This window comes from Hyperoodon ampullatus (assembly GCF_949752795.1).
Source record: "Hyperoodon ampullatus genome assembly, chromosome: 10".
NCBI lineage: Eukaryota > Metazoa > Chordata > Mammalia > Artiodactyla > Ziphiidae > Hyperoodon > Hyperoodon ampullatus.
Genome location: NC_136923.1, coordinates 82,686,734 through 82,699,390, shown reverse-complemented (window position 1 = coordinate 82,699,390; position 12,657 = coordinate 82,686,734). Strand labels below are relative to the sequence as shown.

Genomic DNA, 12,657 nt, shown 5'->3' with positions numbered 1-12,657 from the left:
GGCCCAGATGAGACCACGAGGTCCCACCCTCAAACACCTGGGCTTTGATCTTTTGCAAAGGATGGGGATAGCAAGAGAGTGTCAGGAGGACTCTAGAGGCACATGAGGATGACTAGAAAATGGGAATGGACAAAACTCCAGTTTGCACCCAAAAACAAAGACACTGAGTAGAAGCAGATTCAGTAAGTGCTGTGTTTTATTGGAGATCAGCATATGGGGAGCAGGGAGGCAGTGAAAGTGGAGAGGACGCTAGAAAACAGCTGATAGGATCTTGATTTAGCTCACACTGCAAGGGGAGGAAGCAGGACTCCCCTCTCTGACTTCTAACTTAGGGTTGTCCCCCCTCTGTCATTCTCCTAACTCCACTGTGACCAGGGTTTTGAGGATTGGGAAAGCCGGCTGGGATGCTCCAATAAGAGCCAGGAGCATGAAGAGCTCTGGGAGGAAACTGATTAATACCTGGGTGTAGATGAATATTCTTCCAGCTAGTACCTGGATACCAATTAAAAATCCCCCGTTTGATACCTGGATACCGATTAATATTCCCCCATATAGTACTTGGGTATTGATTACTGTTACCCCAGATTCCCACAGGGTATGGCAAGGGCTTTGTTCCCCATCCAGTGCCAGGACCTCCACCTACCCAGGATACACCGGGATTCAGGGTCCCCCAGGGGTAACCAGGCTGAAGTGGCCATCGAATCCTGTTGATGAGAGACCAGGGAGGGGATGGGGCAAGGATTTCTCCCTGGGCGTCCAGCACATTAGAGCGGAGTGGCCGTCTAGACTCAGAGTCCTGGTGGAGGAGTGAAGCCTCGGGTGAGGGGTCCGCGGGGTGTGCAGAGGGTTCTGCAGGCAAAGACCCGCTGCCCGGAGGGAGGGCAGCCGCACTAGAAAGGTAGGACAGTTCTTCGGGCAGCACTTCTCCCACAGGGTCCTCGACCACAGCAGCCATCATCGGCCAAGGGTCCTCCGAGGACCAGGAATCCATGGAGGGCAGCCCCCCAGATGGGGGCCACTTCTGTACCCCAGCACCTCCTGCAGGTTGAGAACCATGTGATGGAGAAGCATTAGTCTTCAGAGGAGCCCTTGCTAAATCATTAGGCCCAGGGTCTGGTTTGGGCTGAGGATGTTCCGAGTTGGAGGGGCCGGTCAAGGAAGGTTGTCCAAGCAGAGGCAGGTTGTTCCCCAAGTCTCGGGGAAATTTCTCCTCCACCACACCGATGCTCCGGGCAAAGAGGCCTGAGGGAAAGGGAAGAGGAGGCAGCCAGTGGACCAGATGTTTATCTCAATGCCCTCCCTTCCCTGACTCCCTGATTCCCTTTGCTTCAAGTTGCCTGTGCCAACTCTTTCCTCCTTCAGGGACCCAACTGTACACACTCCCACCTTTACCTCGTCCCTCAATCCCAGTTCCCCGAGGACCACCAGTCCGCTCCTGCCCAAAGGTTGGCACAGCCTCCATACCTGGCAGATGAAGACAGACCAGGAGCAGGCCCAGAGGAACCCGGCTCCCTGTTACATGGCCCTGCATCTCGCTCTGCATCTCCCTCAGCCTCAAGACAGCCAGCCCTTTATCCTGTTAGTGGGCAGGGGACATCAGAAACAGGCTGAGCCAGTGGTTGTGGAAACAATATACCTCTACGTTCCACCCTTGTTCCTCATTCGTTCTGTGGCAACAGATGCCACTTGAATGACTCAGGGAAGCTGGGTGTTCCCACACTGCTCCTTTCCTCAAGCTCCCCACCCCTTCCTAACCCAGGTGTCCTGGCTCACAGCCCATCACTGGTTGCCAGCCCTACCCTTTCTGGCTGCTGACACCAGGCACATGAGGACCTTCACCCTTGGGGTCCCAATCTCTTCACTGACTTCTCAGCAATAGAAACACCTGATTCTGTTTCTCTTTGGGTTCCAGATAATTCTCTTTCAGCACCCCTTTCTCGTGCATCCCCATAGCTACATTGTCTTGACCTCAACTTGCAGGAGATTCTGGGGTGCAGAAGTGGCCTCCTTCTGAGGGGCTGCTCCTAGATGAGACCCTGTGTCTAGGGAAATAGATCTGGTTCCCATCCTTAAGAGATGATGGTGTATTGGTTTCCTATGGCTGCTATAACAAGTAACCACAAACTTAATGGCTTACAACAACACAAATTTACTATCTTACAATTTTGAAGAGCAGAAGTCTGACATGGGTCTCACTGAGTTAAAATTGAGGTGTTGGTAGAGCCTTTCTGGAGGCCCTAGGGAAGAATCCATTTCCCTGCATCTTCTAGCTTCTAGAGGCCACCTGAGTTCCTTGGCTTATGGTCCCCTTCCTCCATGTTCAAAGCCAGAAGCAGCAGGATCTTCTCACATTGCATCAGTCTGACCTCCTCTTCTTCCCTCTCCCATATTTAAAGACCCTTATGATTACATCAGACTCACCCAAATAATCCCAGATAATCTTTCTACTTTAAGGTCATCTGACTAACAACTGTAATTCCATCTGCAAACAGTTTCCCTTTGCTATGTAACCTCACATATTCAGTTTCCAGGCATCAGGACATGGACATCTCTGGTCATGGGGAGGGCAAAAGTCTGCCTATCTTAGATGGTCAAATGCGTCCACAGAATACAAGAGATACAGAGAGAGAGAGAGAGAGAGAGAAAGAGAGCAGATGTTTCCAACTAAGTAGAAGGAGGGCATTGAAATGCTGTTGTCAAATAGCCATGAGTTGATCATTGTTAAGGCTGAATGATGAGAGCATAGGGATTCATTAAGTATTTTGTCTACTCTTAAATATGTTTGAATTTTTCCAATAAAAAGTGTTTAAACGCCTTTGTTTCTCTATTGCTTCCCAGACACACCCAGACTAGGCTTCTCTTGTTGCATGAAGTCTAAATATTAGCTGTTAGATTTTACCATTCCATCCTCATCCCCAGCCCCTGCTAGCTGGCTACTGGAAGGGTAAAGAGCTCCCCTCCAGATCTGGCCAGTGGACAACATACACTCCAATAAAAATTTTTTTAAAAAAGAGTGCAGATCTGGCCAGTGGGTACAGGGCAGCAGCCTTTTGGGGTGACATCCACCAGTTTTGCAAAACATTTTGACCTGGATCACACCAGAAACTAGAGGAATACTCATGTCAGAGTCTGCATCCCTCCCACAATTGCGGTCCACAGAGCCTCTGAGGGCCTTGATTCCTGTCATTGGCTGCAGTCCAGGGGGCAAATGGTAACCAAGGGTGACCCCACAATGATGACAGAAACAAGACCGTTCTGGAGCCCTCCTCTGTCTTTAGTCAACCCTGCAGGTTGGCTCAGCTGCCCCAAGTCATTTCTGATCAACATAACATATTTCTGCTGATTCGAGAATTCAACAACAGTCCTAAATTTGGAGCCTGCTGACATCCTCCCAATAGGAGGGAATGAGCTAGATCCTAGGGTAGGGGTGAATTCCTCTGCAGCCAAGCAGAGGCTCTGAGAGGTGACCTGTGCTTTGGGGTGAGGCTCTTCCTGTAAGGGTGAGCACAGCCCACCCTCCCCTTCTTGGGGCATGAGAGCTTCCTTGGCCTCAGTGTCTTCCCTTCTGTCTCCAGGACATAGTCGTGTGGTCCTCGGCACCCTGTCCACTTTCTCAGTCTTCTCCCATGGAGGCCACCTCCCCTTCCCCACTGTAGTGTTCAGCCCTCTCACCTCTCCCAGCTCTCACTCTAGAACCACAGCAGAGGCAGCAGGAGTGTGAAGGTGGAGAGGACACTGCTGGGGAGGACACTGCTCTGCCATGGCTGGGGCGTTTCGATGTAAGCCAGTGAGTCACCGTGCTCAGCTGCACACCCGTCATGCTCCTGTCCTCTTCGTCTTTCACTTCCTCCACCCGCAGCTCCCAGAACCACGCCCCCCTTGGCTCCTACTCAGTCCCCAGGAATCTGGTCCGGCTTGCTATGTTCCAGCCTTCCCAAGGCTGCTGGTGTCCCAGAAACCCAGAAAATTGATGCTCGGGACTCTCAGAGAGGATGGCATCTAGAAGGTGAGGCCAACTAATGGATGAGGAGAAGGAGCCAGGTGGGGAGGGGGAGGAAATCATTAGGGCTCTATGTAAGGAGAGGGGAGGACTGCAGAGTGAATGGGCAGTGAAACAAGAATGGATTTCCTGGGGCAATGAGAGAGAAGAGATGTGAGAGGAAGGATCTGGGAGACCAACAAACCCCTGCTTTCAGTTCAACAAATATTTATGATTTTCCTCCTTTGTGGGAGGAGCTGTAAGATGTAAGAAATACCAGGCCAATTTATGAATGAAAGTGGGGGACACAGGACCTTTAGAGGCATAGGAGAGCATCACTCAGGTCCCAAGAGGAGACCCAGGACTCCAAGAAGGCAGAAAGTGTAATCTAGTTCACACAGTTTATTGAGACATCTGTCCAGGACCCAGAGAGAGCAGGGAGCCTGCTCCAGTCTCTGCAGATACCCTAGTATCTCCTACACACAGGGAAGCCTCTGAACATTGAGGGAAGTGGCAGCCAGGAAGGGGGACTGAGATGGAGACCTTGAGAGACAAAGAGGAATGTTGGGAACTCACAAAGGGTGTGGTGAGCTCTATAATGGAGAGTGGGAGTAGAATTGGGAGTGTGAGAACACAACAGCATATCATGCTGGTTGACCAGATGGTGAAATGAGATCAGTGAAAAATGGTCATTGTTTTCAGATAACTGTTTGGATTGTGCTTTATTTGGCAAAGGGAAGGCAGGGGGGTGGGGAGGGGATGGCTTGTCCTGGCATCAGAGTTACTGTAGGACATTTCAGGGGGTTCCCAGTCAAGAATCTGAATGAGTAGGGTTAGCCAATGGACTATGAAGTCTCAAAGAAATGGCAGAGGAAATTCTAGGGAGAGGGTATCTGGCAGGGAGGGCACTGCAGTACAATGGGAATCTAAACAGTAGGAGAGAATGAGGAAAGGGATTTGGAGCCTACAATTTGGGGAGGTAAAGAAAGAAGAGCTGATAAGAGAGAGTCTGCCACATTGGGACAAGGGGGGAAGTAGAGTAGCTCTCTTGGGAGGGTGGAAGAAAACTGAGCTACCCGCATGGCTGGGCCCCTGGACTTCTCCCACCTAGGAGATGGGGTGTGTGTGTGTGTGTGTGTGTGTGTGTGTATACCTGCACCTGTGTGTAGGCAAAATCTGCTTTATGGACTGTTAGGTAACTCTCCCTGGGGTAGGAAAACTTCAGGGTCAGCTAGCTGGGGCCCCAGGGGCTTCACTTGGGTTAGGGTGTCCCAGATGGAGTGGCAGGGGATCGTTCCAGAGCTGCCAAAGCCACAGGGCTTGGCACCAGCTGAGGGGTCATGTTGGGAAGAGCCAGATGGACCCCTACTCAATGTTGAGGAGGAGACAGAAATGCAAGAGTGACCAGAGGAGCTGGACTTGCTGCCACAGGGTTGAAGGATGATTTCACCATGGGATTGGGAGCTGGAGGTGCCACTGAAGGAGCCAGTGCCTGGTGAAGAGCTGGGCCTCTGGGAAACACCACCACAGGGCTGGAAAGATGAACCAGAACTGCTGGAAAGGCTAGAACTGCTGTGGACTCCAGAGCTGGGTGGGGAGCAGGGCTCCTTAGAGCCCTTGGAGCCAACGCCATAGGGCAGGACCCCACCAGAGCCCACCGGCTGGAACACGATGGCCGAGGAAGCTCCCGACTGGTAGATGTTGGAACTAGAAGAGCTGTGGCTGGGGATGAGGGGGTTGCTGGAGAAGTATTTGCCCTCAGAGATGGGAGCCCCGGCTGCAAAGGAGGGAACCCCTGGAGAGCCTTTCATGGGGTGCTCTTTGATGAAATGGCCCACCGGGTAGATTTTGCCCCCGATGTAGGTCATGCCTGGGACCAGATAACTGTCAGAGGAGCCACCCACCACCTCATAGCTTCCATATTTGTCTACAGAGGTGATGGGGGGGCAGGGCTTGCCTGGAAGGCCACCACTGCTACAGGGGACGCTTTGACCCACTCTGGGGCCACCAGAGCCATGCTGCTCCACCACCACCACTACAGGTGTTTTACCCCCAGACACAGAATGGGAGCTGGAGATGTAGGAGCCGGAGTGTGAGACGATGGGTCCCCCACTGCAGGGAGAGTCAGGGATGTTGGAACTACAGGGGCGCAGATTGGCATTGACCTTCTGGCCACTGCTGCTGGACATTGAGGAGGTTTGGGAAAGAGAAGAGCTCGAGCCTCCTCCAGACTGGGAGCTGAGGCTTCCTGACTGGGAGGAACTAGATGCACCCTGTAGACTAGAGCTAGGTCCAGAGGAGTAGCTTATCTGGGAATACCCCGTTCCTGGCTTAAATAACGAAAACCCTGAAGAACGACCATGGGTAGCAATGGATCCGCTGGAGCTACCACTGGAGCCATTGGAGCCGCCGCTGGAGCTACCACTGGAGCCATTGGAGCCGCCACTGGAGCCACCACGGGAGCCACTGGAACTCGAAAGGAAACTGCTGGAACTGCTGGAGCCACTTTGGCTATTGAAGCTGTTGGAGCCCCCCTTCCCCAGGAGACAGGGGTCACTGGGGGAGGTGATACTCGTGTGGTCCTTGCAGGGGTCTGAGAAGGTCCCAATGCTCTTGGCCAAGGTCCCTGGGGAGGAAAGTAGTGGTTAGCAAGGGCCAGAGAGGCTGGACTTTCTTTCTCCCCTCCCAGACCCATCTCAGTCATCTGCTACTCTGATCTCTCCTGAGAGGAGCCCAGGGAGAGTTTGGGGTGGAAAAGGCAGATGAGACCCCAAAGAGATGGAGAGCAGGGGAGACTGAGACTCTGAGAGGTGGGGGAGACCGTGGGACCAGATGGAAGGAGGAGATGAAAGACAGAACCACAGAGGACTGAGAAGGGAGGGAAAATAGGCAAACAGACGCTGAGAAAAGGGAAAGTGGGGGAGGGGAGAGGGACCGCAGTAGAGGACAGGACACTCGAGGACTATGATTGGGTCGCCAGCTTCCCCTCGAGAGGCCAGGCTTGGGTACAGAAAGGAAATTCTGCTTCCCGCCTCGGCACCGCCCATGCCAGGAAAGCTGGGTGGGGGCCGGGACATGGGGGCACGCGCTGTTGCTTCAGAACCCGCTTGTACCAGCAGGACACGACCCTGCACCCCGAGCCCAGCTCAGGGACATGAGGATGCAAGCCTCCTCCGAGGCCCCTGACCTTTATCAGCTGTCTCCCCGCTGGCCAGCACCGCCCGCCTGCCTGCCCCCAGGCCCACATCTGACCGCTTCTGCCTTTACTTCTTTCCTTAACTGACCCTTTGCTCCTCACCCAGGCTCACCCTCCCCCCACCCTTCCTCTACTCCCCACCTTAACCACCTCCGGTCCCAAGGGATGTGGACAGAGCCACGTACTTCAGGTCACATTTGGAGAGGCCACATCTGCCCTGCCTTCCTCACAGCGTTACGGTGAGCAGTGGATGTGACCACACATGCAGAAGGTGCTTTACAAAAGCAGAAAGCATCAGACATGATTTATTACTGCCATTCCTCCTTTGAACACCCCACCAAAAACCAGGTCTCCACACTGTGAGTTCCCCATTCTCTCCTCAGAAAGAAATTCAGTGCATCCACCTCCACGCCAAAACCCCAGCTCTGCCCGCAGCCCCGCCCCCTTCACTCTCTGCACGAATCAGCCAGGCCCCACACCCCCCCACACCCCTCCCCGCGCTCCTCCCACGGGGCTACGGGCAAGGTCACCGCGATCAACAGCACAGGCCCTGGAGTCACCCAGCCTGGGGTTTGGATCCCGGCTTAACTGCTTTCTAATTTGTGATCTTGAGCCAGTTTCCTAACCTCTTCAAGCCTCAGTGTCCTCCTGTGTAGAGTGAGGACACTTCTCTCACACCATCCTTCTAATGATCAAACGAGCTAATGCATTGAAAGTGCTAGTGGAGTGTCTCGCACATAAAAAGGGCCCTGTGGGGCTTCCCTGGTGGCGCAGTGGTTGGGAGTCCGCCTGCCGATGCGGGGGACATGGGTTCGGGCCCTGGTCCAGGAGGGTCCCATGTGCCACGGAGCAGCTGAGCCCGTGCGCCACAGCTGCTGAGCCTGCGCTTGGGAGCCTGCGAGCCACAACTGCTGAGCCCACAAGCCACGGCTGCTGAGCCCGCGTGCCACAACTGCTGGGGCCTGTGCACCTGGAGCCCGTGCTCCGCAGCGGGAGGGGCCGCTGTGATGAGAGGCCTGTGCACCTCAGTGAAGGGTGGCCTCCGCTCACCGCAGCTACAGAGGGCCCCTGAGCAGCAACGAAGACCCAGAACAGCCAAAAATAAATAAATAAAATAAAATAAAAAATTTTAAAAAAGGGCCCTATGAATGGTAACAATTATTATGACTATTAAATATCGACCCCATCTTCTAGCACTCTAATAATAATATAACAACAACAGTCAGCATTATATAACTCTCTAGGAATTCGACAGCACTGTGGCATACATTACTTAATTAGAGACTCATAGAGAAACTAGAGCTAGGTGTTAACTTTAGCCTCATTTTTAGAGTTTCAGAAACGGAGGCTCAGTAAATTTAAGCAGTTTGCCTGAGGTGCCAAGGCAGTGAGGAGCGGCCCCCAGACTCAAGCATCAGATTCCAGAGCCCCTGCCCTTCTGCCCTCGCTGGGTCCTCTCCTGGGCTCTCCCCACGCAGGGCTCCCCCCAGCCTTCTCTGACCTGGCATCGCATTCCTGCCCCCCTCCTCTCCCCACTGTCTCTGCGCCCAGGGCCCCCAGCCCCCTACCTTGCAGGAGGAGACCGGCCAGCAGCAATGCCAACATCCCTCGCCCTCCCACACGCCCTATCCAGGATGCTCGCGAGAAGCCCATCTTGGACTGTGTGGCCTCCTGAGTGACAGCAGCTCGTGGACACCTGGGGCCTTTATGTCAGGGCTGGGCATTTCCCGGGCAGGAGTCACTGTGGGGAGGGGAGGAGAGGCAGAGGTGTAGGTGCCGGGGGGGAAGTTGGTGTGGCCGGGAGGAGCTGAAGTAATCAGTTTGGGTATTGCCTACTCAGCAGCAGGGGTGGCTGCAGTGTGGGGTCCCGTGGCCCTGGGGCCACCTGGCTGGCCTGCCCCGGCTCCTCGTTGCTTAACCTGGAACCAGGTGCTCCGCCCCGAAGGCCGCCCACTCCGGGGCGGCCACCCTCACCACAGGGCCCAGTCCCTGGCTCCCTCACTCTCCTGACTTCCCCAGTGTTGGCCTCTCTGACTGCCCGTCCTCCCTCCATGCACAGATGTGGGCATTTCAACTTTCCCTTCCGTATCGGCTACCTGCTGTGACCCCCACCCCCGCCGCACAGTTAACCCCACCTGGGAGCCCTCCACAGCCTCTGGATCCGCGTCCCCCTTTCCTTGAGACCCATCACTCAGCTTCCACTCTCTTCCTCCAGGTATAAGGACCTACACCCCACGCCCTGCTGTCACTGCCCAAGTACCATGCCTGCCGCACAGCTATTACGTGTGCCATCAGTGAGCGGACCTTTGGAGTCTGCACTCCAAAGCCAGTTCCCTGACCCCTCCCTTCCAGGGGGCTCCAGGGACGGCCTGCAGGTGCTGGACGCCAGGGCCTCAGCCCGGGGACAGGCGTGGGCTGAGGACCCCTGTCATAGCTGGGCCTTGGTTACTCACAGCCCACTCACAGCCCTTCCCCCAGGGGTGGCCCTGGCTCCACTGGGTGAGCAAGAGGCTAATAAGACTAATTGGGAAGGTGGTGGCCCTGCCGCCCATTAATTGGCTGCCCAGCCTGGATGAGCAACAGGAAGCAGCCAGCTTGGTCTCGGTAGGATCCACGGTAGGACCAAGGAGGGTCAGCAGAATCCTGGGTCCCTGAAGGATGAAGGGCAGGACTGGGGGACCACAGCCCTGAGACCTGCTAAGAGGGGGTGGTTCCTCCTCCATCGCATTCCCCTCCCTCCACTTGGAACCTGACCCCACCCCAGCCAATTAATGGCTCACTGGTATTGCCAAGAGTATCAGTATTGGAAGGCGGGACCGGGGAGTCGGGTCAGGTTCTCTGCCTCTTCCCCAAGCCCCCCCAGCCCTCTCCCTGCTCCCTTGGCCTGGACTCTCATTCCCACACTGCCCTGGCCTCCTCACAGAGGCAGCCCTACCCCCGGAGCCCTCAGCTCATTTCTCCCTTTCTCTGTCTCCTGCCCTGCTTCTGACCCAGCCCAGCACTGTCCACAGAACTTCCTGCCATGATGGAAATGTTCTCTCTCTGTGCTGCCCAATACAGTAGCCACGAGCCACATGTGGCCACTGAACATTTGAAATGGGGCTAGTATGACCAACTGGAGGAACTGAATTCTTAATTTTACTTAATTTTAATTCATTTAAATGTAAACAGCCACATGCGACTAGTGGCTACCAGCGAATCTAGCCCTTGACTGTCCCCTAGCACCCAAAATGGGAGTGGAAGGGAGAGGGGCCATGGGGGCAGTGAGAGAGCAGCCCCTGAAGAGGGTTGATGCAGTAGGGAGGAAAAAAAGAAAACACTGGTTTTATTTTATTTTAAAATATTTTTTTATTTTTTTATTTGACCGTGCCAGGTCTTAGTTGCCGCACGCGGGATCTTCATTGCCGCATGCGGGATCTTTTAGTTGCGGCATGCGGGCTCTCAGTTGCAGCATGTGGGATCCAGTTCCCTGGCCAGGGATGGAACCCGGGCCTCCTGCACTGGGAGCACGGAGTCTTAACCACTGGACCACCAGGGAAGTCCCCTCACTGGTTTTTAGAATCAGAATGACCTGGGTTCAAGTCCCAGCTAACCTCCCAGCTTTGGGCAACTCACCCAACCTTCCTGAACTTCAATATTCTCATCTGTAAAATGGGAGTATTTTATTTTATTAAATAAATTTATTTATTTATTTGTGGGGTTTTTTTTGGCAGTACGCGGGCCTCTCACTGTTGTGGCCTCTCCCGTTGCGGAGCGCAGGCTCCGGACACGCAGGCTCAGCGGCCATGGCTCACGGGCCCAGCCGCTCCGCGGCACGTGGGATCTTCCCGGACCGGGGCACGAACCCGTGTCCCTTGCATCGGCAGGCAGACTCTCAACCACTGTGCCACCAGGGAAGCCCTGGGAGTATTTTAAATGATGTCTGCCTTGCAGGGTTTCTGTGAGGATCGAATAGGAAATTATCAGAAAGATTAGATGGGAAAAGGATGTGGCCCTCTTGGCACAGGCTCTTGGCAGGTGGAGTCTGCATGTCCTGTCTGTGTCCTCCACTGGGGGATGGCAACTAAAATGGGCTCACGCACAGCCCCAGGCCCTCCCTCCCGAGTCTCCAGCCCAGCTGACCTGGAGGAGTCTCCTCTCCACTCCCCTCCACCCCCTACAGAGCAGCAGACACGTGTGCACACAAGGGTTCAATTTAAAATGATGACGCTCCTTCCGAAAGTCAATTCCTCCCTAGAGTCTCAGGCCTCACTGGCTCCATCTCCAGCGGGGAGGGAGGGAGGGGGCCTTGGGAGCGGGAGGGGAGTGGCCGAGAGAAGAGGAGCCTTGAGGGTGGACAGAAAAGGAGGAATGGCTTGCGCTCTGTGGGGAATTCTTCTCCAGCATAAACAGAGGTGGCAACGTTTGTCCTGTTTTCTCCTTCCACTCCTCCCAACCTGGGCTGGGACGGCGGGGGCTCAAGGAGGCACAGTCTCTCTGGGCCTCTCGCCAAATCTCCAGCCACACACACCACACAATGGTGCGGCCACGTTCCTCCTCCTGACCGCTGCCCTCCTGCCCACCCCTTCCACCCCGTCCCCCACCCACGTCCGCCCCATTCCTCCACTGCCTGCCCACACGTGGGCCCTCTCAGCCCTTCTCCTCCGCTCTCCCTGTTTCTTCCTGAAATCTGCCCCGATGTGTCTTACTCTGCTGTGTCCCTGGGTCTCACCCTCTCTCAGCTCAGGCCGTGAAAATCTGAAGCTGATGGGGACCGGGGAGCAGGAAAGGGCATTGGCTGAGAGACCGCCAAGGCCAGGGCGCCTGGGGATGCCCACCAGTTAGACGAGGCCCACGGTGGTGCAGGTGGGTCTGCTGTGTTCTCCAGCCCCGGGGCTACCCCTCACCCCGCCAGCGAGTGCCCTGCCCAGTGGGAGGACTGAGTGAGAGAACGTGGGAGGCCCAGTAAACCCCACCAGACAAGGCCAAGCTTAAAGCATGTGCCTCCCATACCTGTCCCTGCCCCATATCTGAAGAAGGCGGGCTGCATCCCCTCCAAGCCACCCTGGGCTGCTCTGTGCTGCCGCGTTCTGCACGGGGCACGGGTTCAAGGTGCACGGTCCTAAACTGCAACAAGAAGGAAGAGGAATTGTCCTTGCCTTTGAGGAGCTGCAGTCCAGCTGGGAACTCACAGTGTAGAGAGAAGACGGGCCTGGAGAAATGGGGCAGGCACTTGGCTTCGAGGAAGTGGGGGGACTCTCCCTGGCCCTTGAGGAATGATGAGACGAGCATGATGGCTCAGACTCGGGGCCCTGGCAGTGCTGAAGGTGTGTTTAGAAGGAGCGCTGGCTTGGGTTGGCATGGGAGGCGTACACGCAGAGGAATGGCGGGCTGGAGAAGTGGACGGGCCGCGTGGACCAGCAGGGCGGTGATCATAACACCAGGCTAAAGGAGGGCGCGGAAACTGAAGGGTCTGAGTGGAGAGCAGCTCAGGGAGAGGAGG

The 12,657-nt window shown here is 55.3% G+C and overlaps 2 protein-coding genes across 2 annotated transcripts; both read right to left on the bottom strand.

The window, feature by feature from the left end:
* Positions 1–356: 356 nt before the first annotated feature.
* LOC307059346 (uncharacterized protein C6orf15 homolog) lies at positions 357–1,543 on the bottom strand (the record flags this gene model as incomplete). The annotated part of the gene is given in 3 exon segments (XM_079713246.1): positions 357–370; positions 373–1,242; positions 1,465–1,543. Coding segments are annotated over 3 exon segments (963 nt in total).
* Positions 1,544–4,382: 2,839 nt separating this feature from the next.
* CDSN (corneodesmosin) lies at positions 4,383–8,828 on the bottom strand (the record flags this gene model as incomplete). Its single annotated transcript, XM_079713220.1, has 2 exons — positions 4,383–6,605; positions 8,744–8,828. 2 exons carry the CDS (start codon positions 8,826–8,828, stop codon positions 5,161–5,163), a joined length of 1,530 nt encoding a protein of 509 aa, XP_079569346.1. The 3' UTR covers positions 4,383–5,160.
* Positions 8,829–12,657: the final 3,829 nt, after the last annotated feature.